The 26,496-nt window shown below is 37.9% G+C and overlaps 1 protein-coding gene across 8 annotated transcripts in view; it reads right to left on the reverse strand.

The window, feature by feature from the left end:
• Window positions 1–26,496, reverse strand: part of Tab3 (TGF-beta activated kinase 1 (MAP3K7) binding protein 3) — a 63,484-nt gene that overhangs the window by 16,038 nt on the left and 20,950 nt on the right. For 3 of the 8 annotated variants that reach the window (XM_076562175.1, XM_006987523.4, XM_076562172.1), the window contains exons 2-5: window positions 17,280–17,366; window positions 9,464–9,658; window positions 4,644–6,099; window positions 3,494–3,654 (exon numbers count right to left, since the gene is read on the reverse strand). In XM_076562175.1, the coding sequence (XP_076418290.1) occupies window positions 3,494–3,654; window positions 4,644–6,099; window positions 9,464–9,565 (1,719 nt within the window). In that variant the 5' untranslated portion in view covers window positions 9,566–9,658; window positions 17,280–17,366. Of the gene's footprint in view, window positions 1–3,493; window positions 3,655–4,643; window positions 6,100–6,325; window positions 6,466–9,463; window positions 9,659–17,279; window positions 17,367–26,496 lie in introns of all 8 variants that reach the window. The other 5 variants (XM_076562171.1, XM_076562174.1, XM_076562176.1 and 2 more) reach the window with 3 other exon arrangements.

The following is a 26,496-nucleotide window of genomic DNA, read 5'->3' on the forward strand; positions in this document are numbered from 1 at the left end:
GGATGATTTCATCCTCCTAGGAACACATAAATGAACCCTTACTTTGTGAGTTCAGTACCTTGGGCTTATCCTTCCTATATGTTTTGCAATAGGAAGAAACAACTTTTATCCATAGTGGCCCTGAGTAGTGACGCTTTGTAAACTTAGCATGAAAATATTATTAACACATGTTATAGTCAAAAGGCTACTACATATTTGCTTTTAACCAAAATCATTCTCATCAATTCTAAGACAGAGGACCCATTTGAATTCATTAAGGTTTATCTGTTCTTCTTCTGATTAAACAGGGGGAGATGAGTAGCTATTTCTGAGAAGGGTCATTTATCAAAAGTACAGTGTTTCCACAGAAGATTCAGATCACCATAAATTATAATAATTTAGACTTACATGTAGGCCAAAAGAATGTTTGTAGCAGACATTTCCAAATAAAAGATTCTATGCTATTTTGAAATGGTAGTAGAAATCTCTTAAGTCAATTGTTTTGGAACTTTAAAATTTAGTTTCACAGACACCAATATTGAAGATCACTGATGGTTTTTGGTTCCTTGGCCCCAATTATATAACCGAGACACAAAGCAATGGAGTATCCCCAAAATTAAATTAGAAGAGGATGAATTTGGATAAATGACTTTGGGGGAGGGGAAAACTGGCAGCTCTCTCCATATTAAAATCTTAAATTAAAATCTCAAAGTAAAATTTAAAACTCTGCCTCCTCTATCAACATTATTAGAAAAAGACTAACAATTCTTTTCCACATGAATCTCTTTGAGAGATGACATATTATGAACCATTTAATAAAATGTGATAAACAGCAATCCAAAGAAAAAGGACACCATCAGTATATTTTTGTTATCATTTGAAAAACACTATTTCACTGCTACTCAAAATTTCTGCAACTATACATATTGCTGGTCAGAAATGCACATTCTAGTCTCATTAGCCAAGCACTTTTCTCCTATTTTTAATGCACAACTTGATAAGAAATTGTTTGGAAACCTGAAAGTAACAACTTGATAAGAAATTGTTTGGAAACCTGAAAGTAACAATGTGTGCATATTAGCAAAAGTGTCAGTTCTCTGGTATCCATATACACAAGTGTGATGATCATACAGAAAGCAACTTGCTGAGTACTTAATGCCACCCAAGGCACACACTACATGCATTGTCTCCTTATGTGGACAATATTATAATATTCTTATAATAACTCCCTTTAATGAGAAGTCAATACAGCCAGTAAGTACCAGAGGTATTCTGATTCCCAATCTCATGTGAGTATTACTTCAAATGAGACTCAATGAACTAACTGGAAATTCTGAATAAATGATTGGTTTCTTCATTCCTTTTTCCACCTAACTGTACCTTATTGCTATCTTAAAAGAAACTTGGTTCTATAAAATGCTTCAGATTTGTGTGTGTAATTTATTTCAAGCAAAATGTTTCAGCATTTTTGTTACCAAGCTATTTTATAAAGACACTTGCTATTTGTTGAACATTGTATAAATTAACATACCTGATATAATTCTAAAGAAAATTCCATAACATGGGTATTCTACTATATGTGTTTTAGAGATGAGAACATAAGGACAGACATTACTTATCCAAGGAGAAGTGACTGACACAGATAGTGGAATCTGAAAATTTGCACTTGAAAACCTACTTGCTGTCTTAACCTTCATGTACATAGTAAATACCCCTCAACCAACTCCTATTGTCCTCCAACTTATTCTAAGTGTGCTGGGGAAATACAAGGCACTCAAATGAACTATAATTTCTATAGGTGAGAGATGGCTACACTTGATTGATTTCATTTTTATGTTTTAAATTATAAACCATATACTACAGCCCAGGGAGGGTCTACCAATTTTTCCTTTCCAAAAAAATGACCCACTAATAAAAAAATCCAATATAAAATGTGGGTGTTTTTATTTGAAGCAGTAATTAATGCCACGCCAAAAAGTTTTCTACTTCCAATTAAAAACAAGGATTTATTTAGCTGGAGCTAAAAACTAGGTGTTTCAAAGCAAAGCTTTAACAAAAAATAACTACTCTACAGATCCCTAAATGATTACAAGTTGCCCAACTACTCTTTGCTACCTTCTCTCAACAAATGAGTCAAAGAAGATTTCAAATAAAGATACTTGATTCACACTAACATCACTCATTTTAGTTAGCCTTGCAATTCTTCTAGTGCTTTATGTAATTAAAGCTCTCCCTGCTAACATTGCCTAAACTGAGGAATGTAGTTAATAGTGGAAAAAGTCATTAATTTATTGAGTATACCTTTATCAAGAATCTTCTTCCCCAAAAAGCTTCTACTAGTTCCCTCTTAAGAGCAGAAGAAAGTTCAAGCACCTTGACCTAGTGTTCAAGATCTCCACTCCACTCTACCTTTATACACACTAACTTCCATAAACTTGTTAGAAATTTCAGGCCTGAGCAAGGAAACCTGACTTACTGTGTCTTGAAAGTAAGACTGTCTTCACTTCAAGCTTTAAGTACCTTATATTCTTTTCCTTCAAGAATAACTTCCCCTTTCCTCTCTGTCTATATAATGCAGGGCAAACTCTCCAAGAAAGCAGTTGCAGCCATCTCGAGGACAAGAAGCCTCACATGTATGTTCAAGAACCAGATAACCCAGTTTTAGAGATGGGAAGAAAATGAATACCCCTGAAGACAGAAAGGATTTACACACATGAAGCTTTGGAAGATCATTCTAGGATAAAGTAAGAAAGTGGAGATATATACTAATTATATTCATAAACTAGTTAATGTGCAATTGCCTTCATTACCTATGAGCAAATACAGCAATTGCCACAGAAGTCTACTTCTTTTCACTTGAAGATTAATTACTGAGCACCTAACATAGTACCATATTCATAAACATATACAGAATATATGAATATTGAATGGTGAAAAGATCAACTGAATTACAGAAAAGGTGACATGATGAAGGAGACATATTTCAGTTTCAAAGTTATATAACATCATTAGAACTCAAATGCATTATGCAACAGGCTAAAAATATAAAAACTCTTTACTAATTTCATTAAGATCATTAATGGTCCGCACTGAACATCTCAGTTTCTACAGTTACACACAATGAAACGACCATGCCTTAAGATATTCTACCACTAATACTTCCTCAAAATTAGTGTTTATTTAAACTCATTTGAAACACTTAGAAAAATAGACTGCCTATGCTGAGAAGAGTAATTTATGAATCCTTTTGTTATCATATATTCTTGCAATAAATTCTATACTCTAATTATAAGTGTTAGTCTTTGAAAATAATTATGAACAAGTGCAAGTGTGAAAAAGCATTTAATTATTCTAACAAGAGCTGCTGGGGGCAAATCTCTTGCATTCATTTTGTTGTTGTTGTCTTTTTTTGTTTTTTAATTCAGCCAGGAATAGAACTTGAAAGAGAAACAAATGGCTTGAACAGAGAATGTCCCTATCTTCCTATCATTATATATTGTAACACATCACTTACCGTGGGGATGGCAGTAGTACAACTGACCCTTCTGAGCCGTCTCTGCATCAGGTCATGCTCCATACTGTTAACTTCAGCCTTCAACCGGTCTAGCTCCTCTTTTTCAAGTTTCAATTGTTTTGCTAACCTCTCCATCCTTGCTCGCTGATGTAACAGCAAGGCTATAGCATTACAGATAAAGTCAATGCAGAAGATAAAACCAAACAAATAACAGGAGAATTTCTAAATACACTGTTAATGGACAGAAGACCCATCTGACCTGCGCATCAACATTTACTCTTAAGGTCTTAGTAATCCTGTGTTATATCTATTTCTGCTTTAATTTAGCTAAGCCACCACCAAAAACTGGCATCATCTGTTCATACCTCTTGTTTTGTCACATTTTGTTTTCCTGAGAGCCTTTTAATCTATACTTGTATGTGTGTTAAAATGCTTAAGGACCAGCAAAATGGCTAAGCAGGTAAACACACTTTCATGCAGCCAAGGGTTTCATCTCCAGATTCCACAAGGTGGCAGGAGAGAACTGAATGCTAAGAATGGTCCTCTGACCTCCACACAGCAGGCCCACATTTGCTTGTTTGCTTGCATGTGTGCATGCACACACACACATAGTCTTAACATCAGGCATTATAATGAGTTCCCTTCTCAAATATTGAAAGAATGCTAAACTCTCATATATTCTGATACAATCTGAAAGACTCTGAATAGACTTTTTAACTTCAATTTTCCTAGACAATACAAATTTTCTTCATTATTCCACTTCTTATATCATCACTTATAAATATTATTATGCCCTTCCAAGTCTGTTTAGAAGATTCAAATTCTTTGATTTGATAAACCCTAGTCCAAATATGTATGCATCTTTTTTACAATATTCATTGTATTTGTCTATATTTTTTTCCCAAAGAATGATATCTCCCAATAAAGTCTTACTATGTTACAAGGTTACAATGATCATACTTGCAGTTTCCTATTTTAAAACAGCCAATAGATGACTCTGAAACACTAATTTTACTCTAGGTAATGCTACTACTCAACGTTTACTATAGACTAAGCATTTTATTGAAAGTAAATAGCCAATAGTGCTTTATTTCCAATCAATTACCACATATTGACCATAAGCATTCAATTTCATCAGTCTAAAGTTTACCTTGTGTATAGGCATAGTCATCTGATCCAGAACTAGAACTCCGCTGATACTTGTGGTTTCCCTTTTCTCCCCCGGAGCCTGGTATCACTGAAATGGGCTGAATAGGTTCTGGTGCTGCAGAACGTTCTTCTTGGTCCACTAAATTTAAAAGGTTTTCAGTTGTTGCTCGGCCTACAGTAATTTTAAAAACTGTAGTTGGGTTTGGTATCACCCGAGGAGATGGTGATGGAGCACATGAGGGTCCAGTTGGCTGTGTATATGTAATATACACAGGATTAACACTAAATGGAGGTTTTGGTTGACTAGAGATCCCTCTTGAAGGGGAACTTGAAGGTGGCGTGGTAGCTGTATACAGTGAGTGCTGGTTCCTTGGAGATGGCTGATTACTGATGGGCGAAGGGCTCCTAGTTATTGCTGTCCCATGTCTTTGAGAAGGTTCAACTGTAATTTCTATCTTCTTCATGGAACCTTTGGGTAAGCTAGATGCTGGGTAAGGGAGATAAGCTACTGAATGACTCCCCTGTGTCTGATAACTAGGAGGTCCTTGTTGATATAGGTGGGGTGGAGTAGTTGAAGGACTAGGTGGCATAAACACATGAGAGCTTGGATGGCCCAGCTGCGAGGGCTGTACTTGATGCTGTGGAGAGCTAAAGGGTGAAGGACACTGAGAAGGGGGTGGTGAATGGTAAGCGGACTGAGGAATCTGCTGTTGTTTGGGAGAATACTGAGAAGGTTGATAGTTCTGTTGATGTGGATAAACAGGTAAAGGACGTTGGCTGTAATGAGGCACTGGGCCTTGTGTTGAGGACTGCCATGGAGAATTCTGAGGCGTCTGTCTTCCTGATGAACTCTGAGATGTCTGTCTAATATAAATAGAGCCAGGAGATCCATAGAGATTGCTTGGAATTTGTGGAAGAATCTGTAAAGCTCTTGGTACAGTCTGTCCAGAAGGGAGGTTTTGGGACACTGTAACAGTAATTGGATTTGTACTATACCGAGGTATGTGCATGTAGGACGGAGGTGGCGGTGGTGAAGGCCCTTGCATAGCAGATGGATTCATTCCTGTTTGCATGGAAGATGGCTGCTGAGGTGGCTGTGAAGGAGGAGTAGCTGCACTTCTGTTCTGTTCATTCATAAAAAATGGATTATAGTTGGGAGTAGCAGCCACAACAGCTGGAGCTGAGTGTGGTTCCTGAACTAAACATATCAGCTGTTTACCCGCTGTATGCTGAGGATCAATATGTCCATCACTTGAGCTATGTACCAGTGTTCGACCGCCATTAAGGTGAGCTCCATCTCCTGGGTGGTAGCTACCAGGAGAATGGATGCCCAGGTTAATATGCAAAAGGCGATTTCTATTCATCCTATTGTCTTCTGGACTATGGTATTCCATATACAAGTATTTGCTGCTCTCCTGTGAAAGGGCTCGGCAACAGGCTTCTAGATTGTTGTTATTCTATGGGAGACAATGGTACAAACAACATTGGCAAAATTAACAAAGTTGAAGAGTGGAAGTCAGTGACACAAATACTGTCATAGATTAAATGGAGAGGAGTATTTTCATTATAAAAACCATTACAGTCATCTGTCCTACAAAAGAAATCTTAAACAATTCAAATTATAAGCATTTAGCTCACATTACTAGAACTACCACTACTACTACAGAAATGTAAAGCACCTACTAATGAACATTGTGACTCAACCCCAAGTTTTCTCATTCCAAATGCAGGACTCATTTTACACTTGTTGCAGCTCAACAACTTAAAATGTGCTACTCTCGGATTCATCACAATTGCTGTAACATCCATCATTAATGTTTAACCTGATAAAAATGAAAATAACCATCCTTTAGTTTTCAAAAAGCACCAGAACCACAAAAGGAAAAAAATTCCTGAAGATTTTAAACAATAAAAATACCACAGCCTTTACTTTTCTTTTATCCAAATTCATCCCCAAATACCTTTAAAGATTTAAGCAAAATAAGTAAAATGAGCAACAGGCAAAATTCCATAGTTTGACCCATGCCTTCATGATTTTGTCAGAGTTAATGAGAATTTAATAACCATATCCAGATTATATGAATGACATTCACTATACCAAGTTTGTTGCAGCTGAACAGCAATTTAATATACTTGGAATAGCTTTGTAGTTATACACAAATAACAACTGTTCTTTATAAGTTCCAGCAGACAGTAATCAAATGCTTAAGACATTTGAAGGAATACTGTAAAGCAATTTCCATTAAAATACAGAACTCTCAACTATTTTATTAGAATAAAACAAACATTATTTATCGCCTTCGAAATAATTACAAAATTCTTAACGAACATGACTTTCTCTGTAACTCAAAAATACACGTTATTATACGTAAGTGCATTTTACATGAAAATGAAAGGAAATACGTCACTTCTTCAGAGAATCAATTAAAACATTAAGTCTACCACAGGACAAGCAATGCAGTGATGGTAGTGTTGAGACAAATTTAGAGTTCATCTACAGTCCCACTACCATTTCCAGAGGCAGGAAAAGAAGACTAGGAAGTGGTATGGCTTCATAAAAGGCACTGAACTAGTCCACTGGACAACCACTGTCAGGTCCCTGGGTTCAAGTCCCAGTGCTCTTTCTACATAGCCATTTCACAGGAAAAGATGTATGGGCAAAAGACATTATTAAGTTAGAGCTTTCAGAAGTTAATAACCACCAAACCCATAGTCAAGCAAATATTTGCAAAATGAGATCTAAGGAATTTAAAGAATTTGCTTCATTGAAAAAAAAAAACCATAAGTAACTTTATTTTCCTTATACAAAGTACTTGAAAAGTAGTACCACAGAAAGAAGTACTAATTGAAGTTTAGGAATTAGACTGCAAAATGTTATTTTCTTGTCCTGCCTGAAAATCATGCTGAGCAAGACTGAGAAGCTACTATTTAAACCAAATCTGAAAACTCAAGTCCAAGTGGATCAAAGACCTTAACATAAATCCACTTACACTGAACGTGATAGAAGAGAAAGTGGGAAGTAGCTTTGAACATATTGGCACAGGAGACACTTCCTGAATATAACACCAGTAGCACAGACACTGAGATCAACAATTAATAAATGGGACCTCCTGAAACTGAGAGCTTCTGCAAGGCAAAGGACACTGTCAATAAGACAAAATGGCAGCCTTCAGAATGGGAAAAGATTTTCACCAACCCCACATCTGACAGAGGGCTGATCTCTAAAATATATAAAGAACTCAAGAAACTAGACATCAAAATACTGAACAATCCAAATAAAAAACAGGGTACAAATTTAAGCAGAATTCTCAACTAAAGAATCTCAAATGACTGAGAAACACTTTAAAGAACTGTTCAACATCCTTAGCTATCAGGGAAATGCAAATCAAAACAACTCTGAGATATCATCTTATACCTGTCAGAATGGCTAAGATCAAAAATGCTAATGACAGCCTATGTTGGAGAGGATGTGGAGCAAGGGGGAACACTCCTCTACTGCTGGTGGGACAGCAAACTTGTACAGAAACTCTGGAAATCAGTACGGCAGTTTCTCAGAAAATTAGGAGTCAATCTACCTCAAGACTCAGCTATACCAATCTTGGGCATATACCCAAAGGATGCTCAATCATACCACAAGGACACTTGCTCAACTATGTTGATAGCAGCGTTATTCATAATAGCCAGAATCTGGAAACAACCTGGATGCCCCTCAACCGAAGAGTGAATAAAGAAAATGTGGTACATTCACACAATGGAGTACTACTTAGGAGTAAAAAACAATGACCTCATGAAATTTGCAGGCAAATGGATGAAACTAGAAAAAAATCATCCTGAGTGAGGTAACCCAGACTCAGAAGGACAAACATGGTATGTACTCACTTATAAGTGGATATTGGATATAAAGCAAAGGATAACCAGGCTACAATCCACAGCCCCAGAGAAGCTAAGTATCAAGAAGGACTCTAAGAGGGACACATGGATCACCCTGGGAAGGAGAAACAGATGAGATCTCCTGGGTAAACTTGGGGGGTGGGGTGGGGTCTAGGAATATGAGGGATCTGGTTGGTTCATTGGGGGTGGGACAGAGGGGGGCAGTAATGATCTTGATAGTGGGGGCCAGTCTGGGGTTAGGGAGAAGCCAGGGAAACTCCCAGGAATTCACAAGGGTGACTCCAGCTAAGACTCCTAGCAACAGTGGCGACGGTACCTGAACTGGCCTTCTCCTGTAATCAGATTGGTGACTATCCTAACTGTCATCAGAGAACCTTCATCCAGTAACTCATGGAAGCAGATGCAGAGATCCACAGCCAAGCACTGTGCCATGCTCCAGGAGTTCAGGTGAAGAGAGGGGGAGGGACTGTGGGAGCAAAGGGGCTCAAGATCATGACAGGGAGGGAACCCACAGAGACAGCTGACCTGAGCTCATGGACTCTGGACCAACAGCTAGGAAGCCTGCACAGGACTGACTTAGGCCCTCTGTATGTGGGTGACAGTTGTGTAGCTTGGTCTGTTTGTGGGGGCCCTAGCGGTGGGATCAGGATCTGTCCCTGGTGCAGGAGCCAGCTTTTTGGAAACTATTCTCCATGCTGGGATGCGTTGCCCAACCTTGATGCAGGGGGAGGAGCTGGGTCCTACCTCTACTTGATATGCCATGCTTTGTTGACTCCCATGGGAGGCCTTTCCCTTTCTGAATGGAGGAGTGCTTATCAGTCACAAGGTCGCCCTGTTCCTCAACACAGAATTATCTACCCCACAATATCAATGCCAACTCTAACAAGGAAAACTGTATCATTACTGTACCATCATTGGCAGGAAATGTACCTGTAACATGCACTGAGATACCACACCCTCTGGAATTTCAGGAAAACGTTGTCGGAGATCATGGAGAACCTGAATATCAAGCTGTGGACTGCTTTGCGCCATGCCAGAGTAAATGTTGGTCAACTGTCTCTTAGGAAATGGATATTAACAGGACTTCCAAAAGTAAAGATCTTCCAACACCTCTGTCATTTTCTACTAAAAGAAATAAAAGTTTGGTTAAGTCTAGTTCCATATTTTACTTTATTCAGACAAGATCAATTTATTAAATTCAAGAAAACTAAAATAATTATACCCAGGCCCTATGTTATAAAATGGACAAATACAATTTATTTCTTTTGATGTAGTATAGCCAATCAAATTAGTGTTTAAAAAACATAACAACAACCAAAACAGAGTTTCACTTTAATTCTGGAAAAAGTAAAGCAGCAGCCAAGACTAAAAGCATACAGTATATTGTTACTACTACTACTACTACTACTACTACTACTACTACTACTACTATTATTATGCAACAAGACTTTTTTAGCCTTGAGAAATTCTACTTATGTACAATCACTCATGTTTTTCCAAGGTCTATAATATCACTCCTCTAAGGCACAGTCATTTTTCTGATACCTAGAATAATGAAATCGAGACATAAAGACTTGACAATCATACCATTAAGAATACTTGCATGATTTATATTCTCCCTGTACTCTGAAGACAAAAGATTTGAATTTGAAATTCATGTCAAGGAAACCTCGTATCTAATGAAACAAACTGAGCAGACAAATAGAAATGTATCAACTTTGCTTTCAAAGTGATGGTGGAGACTCATTATTAGCTAGACCTGACTGCTGAGGCTTTTGCAGAGTTGTGATACCAATGAAACAAATACTAATGATGTAGGTTGTGTGACTAGTATCTGAAAAATCAAATTGTTCCCCAATCTTCCCTAGAACTACTCAAATTAAGCACCTAATAATAAGGTAACTACTGAAACAAATGCCTTATAAATCAAATGGTGGCATCAAAGATCAATGAACCAACATATTTCTTTATATTATCATTTTTAAAAACTAGAAAAGTACACAGTGGATACTGTACAATTTCATATTTTTGCTGTGTTCAGTCACTTGATAGTCAAAGAAAACTGAAAATAAACATCTGCATAGAACATGTAGAAGCCAAAACTTTAAGACACAGGCCTAAGCATACATATATCAATATTCTATTTCTTTTTTTAGAGATTTATTTTTATGAATTTGAACATTTTGCCTGCATGTATGTATGTATGTGTACCACATGTGTGCCTAGTGCCTGCCAAAGTGAGAAGAGGACAACATATTACCAAGAACTGGAGTTACAGATGATTGTTAACTACTATGTAGATGCTGGGAACTGGATCTAGGACCTCTGCAAGAGCAATAGGTACTCTTAACCGCTGAGCCACCTCTCTAGCTCTCTCTCTCTCCATTTTCATGTATTTGCATGTGTGTGTGTATACACATGACCTACTACATGTGGAGAGGCGCGTGCATGCATGTGTGTGTGTATGTGTGTGTGTGTGTGTGTATACACATGACCTAGTGCATGTAGAGAGGCTCCAGATGATAACTCCAGGGAATGGTTCTTTCCTTTCACCATATGGATTCTGGGGATCAAACTCAGGTCCTTGGGTTCGGTAGTAATACCTCTACACACTGAATCATTTAGCCATCCCACAACCTTCTTTATTATAAATAGGCTTCAAATTTTTGTATTTAATTACTTTTGTTAGTTTATACTTTAGTGAATAATTAGAAATAAATAGTAACAGCTTTCCTACCACTGAGGGACTGCTATATTCAAAACAACCCATGACTACTTAACTGAAAATTGAACAAAGAACTCTGAAGCATTCAAACGCTCAAGATTTCATAGTAACTCAAAAAAAATCTTTGTAAAAATGTCCTGACCATACTTAGAAGATTTTACAACACAAAGCCAGTACAGTTAGAATTGGTTTCGAGTGCTAGGGCAAGGCTCCATCCATGTAGTTCAGAGTGCTCTGTCAGCACAAACTTCCCATTTAATTTACCACTATTGTTAGCTCTTATTTACTAAACAACTATGCCCTCAAGGGTACCTATAATCAGCTCCATTTTGCAAATAAGACAATGAATTCAGAGAACACACTTATGGCAAAATCAGAACTCAAATCCAAAACCTGCACTCTCTGTGGTTATACACACTGTCCCTGGTAGGTATCATTAACAATTCCAGTATAAATACTCAAAGATAACTGACTCCCTTTCTTTCACTGGCTGGAAAAAAAGTGAGCTCTCAGTGGTTTGTTATCTAACTAGAAAGTTCTGTGTATGTGGGAAATGGAGAGCTGGGAGCAAAGGAAAGAATTCTTGTACAAATCAGTTAGATCAGGGTATACAAAAGTGCAGAGCTAGACAAGATGTCCTTTGTAATGTAATTATACACGCACTCTTCATTTATATTTTTCACTAATATTTTATCCAATTTTTCTTTTTCTATTGAAAATAGACTTTTCTGTACAATATATTCTGATCAGTTTCCCTTTCCCCAACTCCTTTCCACCTCCTTACCCATGAAATCTACAACCCTTTCTTTCTCTCTCTCGTTAGAAAACAGGCAACTGAAAAAAAAAGCAGGAAGAAAAAAGAGCCAAAGAAAAAGGACAAGAAACACATATATTTGCACATACAGCAATTCTATAAAAATAGAAAACCAGAAACCATAATATATAAGCAAGAGACCTGTAAGGGTAAAAAATACCTCGACAAATTATTATAATAAAACGAAACAACAACAGCAACAACAAAATGCCAAGCATACCACTGAGTTCATTTTATGTTGGCCATCTATTGCTGGGCACTGGGCCTGTACTTAAATGTGAGACTCCGCTGGAGAAGACAAATTTTTCCTTTGTGAGTGGTTGTCAACTGGAGATAGTTTCTTGATTAGGGATGAGGGCTTGTGTCCCTTCAGTGCTGAGACTCCATCTGGCTTACTTGTACGTGCCCTGTGCATGCTGCATAGACTCTGATTTCATATGTGCATCAGTCCTTCTGTGTCTAGAAGGCCTTGTTTCCTTGGTGTCTTCCACTGCCCCCCCCCCCCGCCCCTGGCTCTTATAATCCTGCCTCCAAGGCCCAAGGGAAACCCCCAAACAACTCAGGCTATTACCAAGGCTATTGGTTGCTCTCCACAAATTTATAAAAAAAAGGCATTATTATTGTTGAAGACAAAACTTACATAACGCATTGACTACAGAAAAGCTGAGCTAGTGTCTACCTAGAGCCTTCACTCCTACTGATTAGTGTTCATGGTACTAAAGGATATTCTGCATGCTTCCAGAGGAGAAAGGTAAACACCAAAGCAGCTACAACCCCTTCATTCAGCAATGGTGAACTGTTTGCACAATGCACTGGTGCAATGGAGGTACAAAAGTTGTAGGAGTAACCAATCACTATTTGATTGGATTTTAGACCCACTCCATGAGATGGAACCCATGCCTGCCACTGCCCGGGTGGCCAAGAACCTGAAACTAGACAGGCCATGGGCTTAGAGAAAACCAAATCCTACTGTTCTGCTAAAGAAACATTGAAATAAAATGACTCCTAAAAATTGTTCTGCTATACTTATAGGTAAGTGTCTTGTTCAACCATTATCTCATGTATTCTTAATAATGCTTGCTCTTCTGCCTTAGACATTCTCTTACATAAGCACTGATATGGATACCTGTTTAGTATTTTATAGTACTAAAACATTCAAATATAATAATCTCCTGAAGACTATATAATGTTAAAACACTTTAATTTCCTTTAGTTCACTAAAAAGTTAAGCCAACAGATAGGATCACATGAACCAGAAGACTCTTGAGGGCTGAGCCCTTATTTCCTGTCACTTTGTGTGTATTCCTAAATGGGTGTGGTGTGTACATGTACACATGTGTATGGAGGCCTAAATCTGATCTCAGATATCTTCCTTGATTGTGTTCTCTTTATTTGCTGGCAGGATCTCTTGCTGAACCCAAACTCACCCATTCCAGCTAGTCTAACTTGATAGCTTGCCTCAGGAATCCCATCTGTCTCCTCAGTGTTGGGATTACAAGCAGCTTTTATATGGGTTCTAGAAATCCAAACTTCAGTCAGCACACTTTTGAGGCATGGAGCCATCTCTTCAGCCTTCCTTTTTTCTTTAAAGACAGATTACACACCTTAGCCCAAGCTGGCCTATGACTTTCAGTGGTCTCCCTGTCTAAAATTTTCAAGTGCTGGGATTTGAAGCATATGCAATACATGACTGGGATTCCTAGTTTTTGATGGCAAGACAAAGACTAGAGGCACAGCAATTATGCTCAATAGTGGCATCATAAAGAGAGTTCCTTTGACTGCAAAGCTATCTCCCTAAATCAGGAGTACTGGCCCAGCCCCACAAGGCACAATGGGTTCTGTTACTGAACAAGCCACTGCTGTTGGGATTTCTCCTTAAAGAATTTCTCCTCCCAACCAGAGGAAGCTCTCCCAGAGCTCTGCTGAACCACAATTCCCTATGGTCTAGAAAATAATGTGGATACCTAAGTGTTTTGTTTCTATAGCCTTTCATAAGCTCAGCAAAGATATAGGATGGTGTCATTATGGCTCAGTGTTCTACCTCTCTTAGTTCATTTCCTAAAATAATTACACCAGAGGTTGCAAACCAATGAATGATCTGGGAGCCAAATCTAGCCTATAGATCTGCTGGGTTTGGTCTTTAGTTTTTTTTTTTTTTTAAAAAAAGTGAGCTACATTTTAAAATGGATGACTTCACATAAAAAATGTTAACATTCAACTTTTTTTGCTTCTTTTTCAAGACAGAGCCTCTCTGTGTAACAGCCCTGGCTATCCTGGAATTTGCTTTGCAGCCCAGGCTGGTCTCAAACTCACAGAGATTGACCTGTGTCTGCCTCCCAGGTGGTGGGATTAAAGGTGTGCGCCACCGCCGCCTGACAACATTCAACTTTTTCAAGTCAGAGTATCTAGCAACTATAGGCAGATAACTGGCCGAAGCTGAAGTATCCTCCAGCACTCAATCAGAAAGACCAAAGCCACTCCCAGTACTACTCCCCAGAAGCTACATAGACAGAGTTGTGTCCTTGTTTCACCTATTTATGTACCGTCTGGATTGTGGTATCTGAAATGTATTACAAAGACAAAATCAGGTTAGCATGTCTAATGGTACACTGTAATATTGATGCAGTAATTTGAGCAGCAGTAATTCATTCTATCAAGACTGTCCCAGGACAGGAAAGCTATTCAGCACACTGGTCATTCCCATCACAGTAGCATCAAATGACCACTACAGAAAACCCTGGCTGACAATCTTGACTGGTGAGGCAAGAATTTCCTAGGTTTGAAGGAAACTATGCTTTCTTGTGAGAGGACTTTAAAGATTTTTTAATGAATGAATCCCTCATTTTTCTTCTTTTTTTTTCTTTTTTGGTGAGGCAGGTTTTTATATAGCCCAGGTTGGTGTTGAATTCATTATGTTGCTCTGGCAAGCCTTGAACTAATGCTCCAGCCTCCATCTCCTAAATCCTGGTATCAAAGGTGTACAGTAAGTCCAGCTAAGATTCCTTCATTTTTCTGACAGATAGACTGGCCAAGTAATAACTACTGGATAAAAACAAAGTACATATACTAGCATAATGCCTTGGAACTTTCATCCATTTTCATGCCACACTAGAGGTTTTGATTTTAAATAACAGTTATTAAATCGTATCTACACACCAAGTACTGTGCTGTCCTTTACCTCATTTAATTCCCTCTGATGAGGGAGGTAATAATATTCACCCCTTATACATGGGGAAAATTGAGGTGCAGAGGTGAATACATGGTGTTAATAAGTCACAAAGGATGTAAGTTGAAGTCTATGTTCTTAGCTATTAGTTTCCTGTCCTGCTATCTGGTATGTGTCTGATGATGTCTTAAGGAAAATTTAAAACAAATCTTTCTTTGAAAACAGGAGTATTTGTACTAGACTGAACTTTTCACATTAAATGGAAACAGGAAGTGTCCAATACTGGAGGATTTAACAACAAAAAAGACCTTTCAAGGACATAGTTCCAATTTCAGAACTTTTGCACATGTATATAAAAAGAGACAGGAACACGATTATTGTTGTTTCTCCTAAAAAGATGCCACAATATTTTCCCAAATAAGCATCCTATAGGAATTGCATTCTAGTTAAAACAAATTTCAGATAGTCACAGATTTGTGGCACATAGCCCATATTTCATTGTATTCTCAAAATAAATGAAACCAAAATAACGTTTTCATTTAAATGATCAACAATAACATGTTCAAGTTAAAATATAGCCCTAGAAACAAATAAAAGCATACTCATGTTAAATTTAATTGTAAAACAGTCTCATGATTATGTGTTTGTTATCTGTAACCTGTTGTGTTGAAATATTTACATATATGCCTATATTCCAGCCAGAAGAATCCTGAAAAGTGATTCTCAACCTGTGGGTCATGACCCCTCTGGTGGGGTGGAATTATCCTTTCACAGGGGCTGCTTAAGACCATTGGAAACCACAGATATTTACATTATGGTTCATAACAGTAGCAAAATGACAGTTGTGAAGTAGTGGTGGGGGTCAGCACACCATGAGGAACTGTATTAAACGGCTGCAGCCTGAGGAAGGTTGAGAACCACTGCTCTAGAATGAAGGAACATATCTAGCAACAAGATAAGTTTCTAGCAGCATTCTCTAACAAAAAGAATCACAACCCCATGGAGAAATAGCTGATTCTAGAACTCGGTCAGGGAGTATACTTGACGAGCTTGAAGCATCTTGTAGTGCCAGGAAGTAAAGAAGCACTCAAAAAACAAACAAAACTCCCATGATGATAGGCTCATGTCAAAATAACACAGGAGATAACTGAAAGAACTCCCAATGACCACAGCTAAAAGAACTAGAACATCAAAATAAAGTAGTATTAGATTATGACCCACAGTATAAACTAAATCTGTATTAGTCTACACTGATAAAAGGACATGCTAAAGTAACTGGGGGTGGGGGGGAATACATCTGCCATGCCTAACAATTCCACATAGTTCATACAGATCATTTACCTTCAAAGTAGATGGAACATAACTTAAAGAGAGCTTAATTGTGGTGTGTACACTGCTTTCTTTCCAAAGAGCAAAATACAGAAAACGGTGAAGACAAAAGGTTGGTTTTACAGCAGAGAAACGTGACAAACACTCTCCCAGTCAGGTGAATCAAAGTCAATATTAGCAGTGATAAGCTACACTGATAGTATACACTCTGGGTATGATTAGAAAAGAACATCAAATGGTACTTTATCTTTATAGCCTTCCTCTAAAATAATCCATACCCCCTGTCTAACCATTAGCAAAACATCTGAGGAATGCTCTACAAAGTACCTGATCAGTACGTTCCCTTCAAAACTGTCATAGTCTCAAAAAGAAAGAGGATAGTCTGAAAAGGTGTCATAGGAAAGAGGAACCCAAGGAGACATAACCACCAAACATTATATAGTTTCCTGTATGGAAGCTTAAAATAGAAAGAAAAAAAATCACACCTGGTTAAAAAGTAAGGAAATAGGAATAAAGTGCAGACTACAGGTGATAATTAATAACGATTCATTAACTATAACAAAGGCACCATTCTAATATATGCTGTCAATAACAGGAGAAACTGAGTATAGGGTATATGGAAACTCTGTACTATATTCTCAATTCTTCTGCAAAATAAATCTATTCTTAAAAATTAAAGTCTATTTAAAATTGGAGGGAAAAAAAAACATACCTCAATATCGTCTATGAGTCTTGGAACAGGAGGTTTCTCATTCACATCTCCAGCTCTGAAATGAGCTTCTTTTCAGTAGTCTAGGATCTGAGAAAATGTACAGATCATTACCCTTTTGCTAATTTCCCAGCTCAAAATTCACAACGACAACTATGAAACTTCTGGTGACTTAAAGGAATGGCAGACAAGATGCTGCTCTTTTAGGGCATGCGGCTCTCTGCCAATTATCATCACAAGCTGACTCATCTTTCTAGATAAAAAATGTTTCTATAGTAATCAAATTCTACATTATTCCATAGAAGAAAGTTGCATTTCAAAAAGACAAGAGCATAGTCTATTGCTTCTTTCCTTGAGGTTTTGTGGCACCTGATTGTAACTACTTACCATCTTGAGCTCCTATTCTATTTAGACAAGGATTAAGCCTGGGTCTATGATAGAGACAGTTTTTAATTGCATAAATAAAATATTTAATTTAAAAATGCTATTACATATTTCTGTTCCACAAAAAAGATCTATATAAAGAATAGTAACTTTATTCACTTATTTTGACAGTGAACACTTTCTGCAATTTAGAGATTATATGCAGTCTTGGTAAACCTAGTAATTCAAGGTTAACATCATCATGTTAGAGTAAATATCAGGTTCTATATATCAGAGTTATCATACATAGTTTGTAATTAATCTCATGAGTATGTTTCATTTCATAAACACAGAACTGAAATACCATATCCTGTTTATAACAGGCTTATAGAATTTAGTATATTTTTAAAATTTCTTACTTTATCTTGAATAAAATGATCTTTAAGTACGAGATACAAGTACCGATCATCTAACTATTTCTATTATGTGCAATAACCTCTGATATAACATAAAATCCATCCAACATCATGTTGCTCTGCCATGAACTTGAATAAACACAGCTTTTTCCTATTTTAAATGCCTATAAAAACCACTAAGTGTTACACTTTCAGAATCTCAAACGGTATATCTGCTAAATTTTAGTCTCTTCTAGGTTTTATCAATACAAATCTTGAACAAGGGCAAGGCAATCTCTTTTGCTTATACATACTAAATACTTGGTAGAAATGTCAAAATATAGGACTTTAAAATAGTTGGATATTTAATATGCTTTGGTTAAGGTGTCCTAATGTCTTTGTTGCCTCAATTTCTAAATGACATATTTCAAAAGAAAGACAACTTATGAGCGACATACTCTTGAGGCAGATAGTCTCCATATTTTATTACTTGTGTTTTTCATATGCTAGGGTCATGGCCAATAACTGTATTAGACATATGTACTAGGCAATGGCTATTCTTCAAAAAAAACAACAAAGATAACAGAAAAATAACAAAGGGCAACACATATTGCTAAATACTAAATGAAAACTCAGTTTCAAGTATATGTGTATATATTAGATATAATTATGTTTCTTATTGTCAGAAGATTTGATAACTGACCTAGAATATAGTAAGATCTTCAGGTTACTTACGAAAAATATTTACTGTTATCCCCGTTTACTTTTTTTTTTTTTTTTTTTAAATAACTACAAGATTTCTATTTGATTAAAAATCCTCTTTGGACCAGTGAGATTGGTTCAGGGATCAAAGCTGCTTGGCTTCAAGCCTGACAACCTGAGTTCAATCCCTAGGACCCACACGGTAGATTGAGAGAACAGACTCCCGCCAGCAGTACTCTCACCTCCACATACATTCTGTGGCACATAAGCGCGCGCGCGCGCACACACACACACACACACACACACACACACACGATACAAAAATGTGACTAAAAGTTGTCTGAAAACTGCAACAGCTTCCTCTACTAATCTCTGTGACTTTCAAATGTAGCTCTCTCACAGATACATAAAAGGAGGCTCCCATCTGAGTTATTGCTCTCCTTAATCCAGATTCAAGTTCTGTGGGAATCCTCTAGTGGATGAGTTGGAGAAGTTAACAAGAACACCATTTTAAATCATTTGTTTAATATTTTCTAAACTGCTATTCCCAAATCCACTGTCCACTCAAAATTTGAGTTTAAAAATACAGAAAGTGCATTATCGTCAAATTAAGAAAAATACAACAATATTTAGAAACAGAGTGGGTCACAATCTATAGTAGTCAGAAAAAGAAATCCTTGCTCAAGGTAAGACAAAGAGAAAGAGAGCTGTAGAAAGCTTCATGGAAGAAATGGCACTGAATCACAAAGAGTAGGTCCAGTTTTATTTGAAATAAAAACAATATAAAGATAGTAGGCTCTAACACGCCATCTATATCAGTTGTTCTGCCCTGTAAAAGACATTTTGGCAGGCTGGTGAGATGGCTCAATAGTTAAAAGCCCTTGCCATACATGCCTGGTACCCACAGAAGGAGAGAACTGATTTCTGAAACTTGTTTTCTGATCTCCATATGTGTTCCATGGCATGCAATAGTTGCATGTGCACATGAGTGTGAGCACGCGCACGCGCGCGCGCACACACACACACAAACACACACACACAAATAAAATACTTTTATTATAAAAGAGACACGTGATGTTTAGAATTAATTCCTTTTAGTTGTCATAATGAGGACTGTACTAGAATCTGTCAGTCAGAGGCCAGGAGTGATTCTAAACATCTCACAGTGCACAGGACAACCCCTGATAACCGAGAATTATCCACCTCAATATCATAATACTGAAGCTGAGAATCCCCGAGCTCAAGCCCAATATAAACTCTTGGTTTACTCAAAATAACTAAAGGGAAAAGGGGTTTAAAACTAGCTAAAAGGCAGGATAAATTAAGTAGGCTTCAGAGCTTCTTGTCTAGTGTTTCATTCACAACAGATACATACATACATATGTATGTATGTATAAAATTATATTAGGAAACATGGTAAAAAGAGGTATAATAAACATGGTATATTATTTGTTCAATTTTGTTATAGAAAATGATGTGAGAATTGAGAAGATCAACATATCCATACATATCTAGTTATTGCTTTGGGTAGGTCTTATATATTCCATTAGCTCCAACCAATAGAGATCTGAGCCATGGGCCAGATCAGTATCTAATACTAAATGAATTGTCCAAAGAACTTACACTCTCTACTGCTAAACAAGCAGCAGTAGCTGCTTAGGGTATTTGACTACATGAAATTTCACTGAATAAAGTTTATGTTTAATCAACACTGAGGAAAAAGTTCCCTAGGCTGCCTGAGATAGGTTGCTCCCAAAAGTCACCTCAGGTCCAAATAGCAAAGGCACAAAGCTTTGCTGAGAGTCTGGCTTCAGAGAAATCTAGCAAGAAGAGTAAACCATTGGGGGAACCCTGCAGCTTCCCAAGATAAAGTGGTCATTAAAATTTAATGCATTTGATTACAAAACTGTGCTGGGGCCCTTTTAAGGCCATGGGTCTTTAAAATTTAAATGACTCCATAGTGAGCCTGAGTTAGTCTCCAGTAAATTACAGGACTTTATGCATTGCCACAGCTCAAGTGAGCACCATACCCTAACTGCAAGACAGCAGCATGAAGTAGGTACAAGGTCTTTTATTTCTCTTATTCATTCTGCCACTCAATCTCAGTAGAACAGGGTAACTCATTCAGAACTAGGAGACTTGACACTTCTGTGTAACCTACAAAATCACTAGTCTACCATCTGGGAAGGACTTTTGACTTCCGTCAGAAGTCTAGATGTAACCGTCTTATTAAATAAGAAACACAGAACCAATACAAAGAAGAAAGCCAAGAGATCAGAGCTAAGAGCCTTACCCGTCTGCTGCAGCTAACCTCTTCAGCCAAGAGACCTACTTCCTGTGTTGTCTTTATATAGAATTTCTGTTCTGCGTTCTCATTGGTTGTAAACCCAACCACATGACTGCCTTGTCACTGCCTGTCTGTACAGACCTCCAGGTCTTCTATGGTTGGTATTGAGATTAAAGGCATGTGTCTCCAATGCTGGCTGTATCCTTGAACACACAGAGATCTACCTAGCTCTGCCTAACAAGTGCTGGGATTAAAGGCATGCACCACCACCGCCCAGCTTTTGCTATGGCTCTAATAGCTCTGACCCCTGGGCAATTTTATTTATTAACATACAAATCACATTTTAGTACAAATATCACTATACAGAAGGAAGAAAATTATTTTATTAATAAACTCTAGTGAAATAATGAAAAACATTAAAGATGAAAGCAGAGTATTCACTTCCCAACCTAGGATTTTAGCACCCCATAACTGACAAGAGATTTCAGGTTGAGCAAACAGCACTAGTAAAGGAGGGTACTGTTCTTCCACAGAGGGAAGAGATAGCCAATAAAGACAGAAGTGACCAAATTACACATTATGTACTCCCAGGTAGAATATTCAATGAAATGACAGCAAGTGCTCCTGGTCTCACCTCCAAAAGTATAAATAAGCCAAATCTAACTGAGCAGACAGATAATTTCCAGCCCATTTGAAATACAAAGGATAAAAGAACAAACTAACCTCCAGCAGAATGAGTCTTTATAAAACCAGCGAAAGTTGATACAGATCACCAAAAAAGGATGAAGAGACTTAACTGGGGAAACTTGCATATGGACTCAGTGCTGCCTATGCTGCTAAGGTATTATTTATTATTAGGTGTGTTCTATGATAATGTCAGTGCAGTTATGTAAGAAAATGTGTTAAGAGGCACATTAACTTTGGAGTGCAATTATGTATTGTTTATGCTTTTCTTAGAAAAAAGAAAAGCAATGGGGAAAAACAAATATGGTAATATGTTGTCAGATACAGCAATTAGAAGTTTGGTGATTTGTTTATTTGTGTATATTTGGAAATAGTCATTAATCTAAAAATGACTAAGAGTCACTATAGATGTTCAAGAAAAAATGTAACACATTCCAAGTAATACCTAAAAGATAATGATTTTAACTGATTATGGTGGTCCACACTTATCACCCAAGACTTGGGAAGTTAAGGAAGGGACAATATCAAGTTCAAGGCCAGCAACATAGAAAGACCTTGACTCAATAAAAGAAAAGAAAAAATGTAGGAAGAAAAAGGATGATTTTAATTATCTCATATAGAATATAGAAAAAAAGGCAAAAGTAGAAAACACAAACAGTATATTTAAATATTTATTAAAACTGCAATAAGTCACTTGTCTTTTGGGAGTAATTAACAACTTTCTAATTGTACCTAAAACCCACTCAACTGGAAGAAACTCAAGTATGGTATTGTTAACCTAGCCTAATCTATGGCTGGATAGTTTGCAGGCCCTAGAGTAGAACCTACTACTACCATGCTACTTAAGTAATATAGTTTTTAACTGTCTTCTAAATACTTCTCCTTACTCCTAGGTAAGTACAGCTCTCATTGGTCACCCATCAAACAATCTTTTTTTTTTCTTTTTTTCAGCAGGCAGAGGCTACAACAGTGATCTACAACTGATCAAAATGACAAGAGTAAGTGACCATGGGGCACCCAGCCTCAACTGGGACACTTATAACACAATCCCTATACCACAGAGAACAGTGACAGGAGTGGGGGGGGGCAGACTGTAAGAGCCTGGGGACCAGAAGGACTGCTGTAAAGTAAGTGTCTTTTGGGAAGGACAGGGTTGTGGTAGCACCTACAAACTCTCAGCAATACGGTTGCCTGGATAAAATCTGCAAAGACCACACCAGGTGACATACAAAAACAGGAAAATTCCATGAAGCACCACCCCTAGATGAAGTGCTACAGGCAGTCCATGGCTGCTGAAAGAAGAATGAGATTACTGAGATTTCTTCAGGAATGAGCCCCCAATCCTAAGTGCTCAGCCCCAAACTCATTCACATTCAAGCATTTAGATATGTGTGCATATGTGTGTGTATAAAACACAACAATACTTATCAAAGAGGTCATGAATTTGATGGAGGAGTTGGAGGGGTAGAAGGAAGGGGTGGGAATGATACAAGTACAGTATACTCATGCATGAAAGTCTCAAACTTCAAGTAAGTAATGAGGCACACAAGTACAAACTCCACACCCTGATTCTCTTGAGCTGGTGAAATGTGTACACTTTGTATGCCAATGAGAAAGAAGTTTATAGGAGAGAGAAAGAAATTCAGTAAAGTAAGTTTGCTGAAGAAAAAATAACCAAACTAGATCACAGAAAACATGCAGGATTAAAAGAAAAAAGGAGGACATGCAAAAACACTGAAGCAGAATATTCAAGGGGATTTGGTACAAGTCAGAGTTCTTCCAATACTTTTACACATAAGTTACTTGTAAGTGGAACATGGGAGAAAACTAATGAATGAGAATCCCCCAAAGAGAATCCCTTAACAGGGATAGAGAAAAAAATGTTTCATGAAAGCAAAGCAAAACACAAAATTGGAGGAGAAAGCATACTCATATCTTAGAGCTGCAGGAACTGAAGGTCATGTGGTTGAAGAGGCTACAAATGAATAAAAGCACTCGATGTTCACAGGAGTAATAAGGATAGCTTTTCAAGGCTATGATAGCACAGGAGGTGAAAATGAGATGTGAGGGACACTCAGAAGTGGAAGAAGCACCACAAATAGAGCAGTACTGACTACTGTTGGGATAGAGCGCTGAAGCAGGTCGGCTTTTGGCTGTTAACATTCAGGATAGAGCAACAGGATTTTGACTAAGATTCCATCAAGAGTAACTGAAGAAGCAAACAAAACCTTATAGAAGATGTTCATGAAGACAGTTAGTAGGGAAGTCTGAGTTTAACAATAAAGGTGACAAATGTAATTGAAAGCTGAGAAGCTTCTTTAGAACGGGACAAGGGAAGAGGGTGCTGTAGGCAGGATGAGAGAGGAAGAGTACCACAGCAAGCTTTCTAACAGAGCACAAAGACCGGTAAATCTCAGAACTAGTAAAATGGTGTTCTAGAAATAGGGAAGTATGAGGGTCAGTGAGGACAGGATAGCAAAGAGTTATCTCTTAACTGTCTCTAGTTTAGGACATGAGTCACAGGGTCTTGATTTTAGGGTTTACAGGAAAAAAAGCATAAAAAGATAAAACTTTGAAGTCAATGTGCATCTCTAGGCCATAATAGTTGAAATAAAATGTGTACCAATAAAAGACAACATGCATCATTTTCCAGGTGTAGGGCCACAGACAAGTTAACTTAAGCTCTCTCAGGCAGCAGTTTCCTAATCTTTTACTTAATACCACACCGAATTAGATACTAACTGTGGTGATATTGTGTTCCCCAATATATTGTGCATCCTAATAAACTTATCTGGGGTCAGAGAACAGAATAGCTACTAGATACAGAGGCCAGAAAATGGTGGCACTCACACCTTTAATCTTAGCATTCCAAAGGCAGAGATCCTTCTGGATTTCTGTGAGTTCAAGGCCACACTGGAAACAGCCAGGCATGGTGACTCACGCCTTTAATCCCAGGAAGTGATGGCAGGAAGCAGAAAGGTATATAAGGCATGAGGACCAGGAACTAGAAGCTTTTGCCTGGTTAAGCTTTTAGGCTTTTAGCAGCCGTTCAGCTGAGATTCATTCTGGATGAGGACTCAGAGGCTTCCAGTCTGAGGAAACAGGATCAGCTGAGGAACTGGCAAGGTGAGGTAGCTGTGGCTTGTTGTGCTTCTCTGATCTTCCAGCATTCACCCCAGTATCTGGCTTCAGGTTTCATTTTATGAATAAGAACTTTTAAGATTCCTGCTACAACTAACCTCAAAGGCTACTGTGGGAATTAATATACATAAAAGAAAAGGGGTTGTCACTGGTAATGTGCCACATTTATTCACTGTGTTGAGTGCTCATATGGTAGCAAACCTAAGACTCCCCGAACTCACTTCTCTTTTTCTGTCTCCCAAGCAGATGTATACCATGCCCCGACACAGGTACACTAACAAGTCATGGGAAAGGGAAACTAGGATAGTATTCTTTTCCATGAGAATAATGTAAGTTAGTTGCTATTAGGATCCCAATTTCAATAACAATCAAGGAATTTCACATTCTGATAATCATTTCAGATACTATGTTTAGCTAAAATGTTAATACAATAAACTTATCTATTGCCAGGGACTAGGAACTGCCAGGGTTAAAAGGACTTAAAACTGTTGCTGAACAGTCAGGAAATAATTCTATTTTTATTTATACATAGATAGAATACGGTAATCTTTGAATAAAAAAAATTACATAATTATATATGTGAATACAGCTATTTAAAACAAAGCTTACACACAACTAGTAAAACAGCCTGAGGTCTTGGAGAAGAGAAAGTCATTGCCATTCATAAGTAAACTGTGCCCATGAAGACCCAATCAAAGCCTTTCATCTATAAGATACTGGGTTATTTCAATCAACCCTCCCACCATAGACAACTAACAGAGTTAGACAACACGTTTAAAAATGGCTTTTTTTAAAGGTTCAAAGACCTATCAGGAGAGTACTTTGAGAACTAGGAAAACAGAAGATAAAGTTAGAAGTTAAACTTTACCTGACAGCCTGAAAATAAACTTATTGTCACATAAAGCCACATACACCAAAGTGGTAGATGCTCTTTCCCCACCTTCAGCCTGCAAGCAGCACTTTAGAAATCAATCAGAAATTAATCACTGACTTGGGGAGCCCGTTTTGAGTTTCCTCGTGACTTTACCCAGCAGGTCTGCATAGAGAGGATGATCAGGACCACGGGCCTGAGTGCAGGTGTCTGAGATGCTCTGCACTTGGCTGTGCTGGGAGAGGAGGTCTTTTGCTCTACCCCTTGGCATCTCTATAAGTACCCTCGGTCAGAAACAGTCGGGGCCTGTTGGAAAAGTTTCCGGGCCCTCTCGAGGCTATCCTTTATTTTCTATCTGTTTATCTCCACAATATAAATCCTTCTATCTAATATTCCCTGCTACTCGCACTTAAGAAAACTCTGGGGATGCCAGGCGGTGGTGGCGCATGCCTTTAATCCCAGCACTCAGGAGGCAGAGCCAGGCGGATCTCTGTGAGTTCGAGGCCAGCCTGGGCTACCAAGTGAGTTCTAGGAAAGGCGCAAAGCTACACAGAGAAACCCTGTCTCGAAAAACCGAAAAAAAAAAAGAAAAAAAAGAAAACTCTGGGGAGCTGTGGGGTTGGTGGGTAAAAAAGCCCCACAGAATGGCGCCATGAACAGGGACTAAAGAAAAAAGAAAAAAGGGGAATAAAGAAAAAAAGGGGGGACTAAAGACAAAAAAGGGGGGGACTAAAGAAAAAGGAAAACAATTTTATTAGAGTTTTTGGCAAAAGTGCT

The sequence above is a fragment of the Peromyscus maniculatus genome, chromosome X, assembly GCF_049852395.1.
Source record: "Peromyscus maniculatus bairdii isolate BWxNUB_F1_BW_parent chromosome X, HU_Pman_BW_mat_3.1, whole genome shotgun sequence".
Taxonomy (NCBI): Eukaryota; Metazoa; Chordata; class Mammalia; order Rodentia; family Cricetidae; genus Peromyscus; species Peromyscus maniculatus.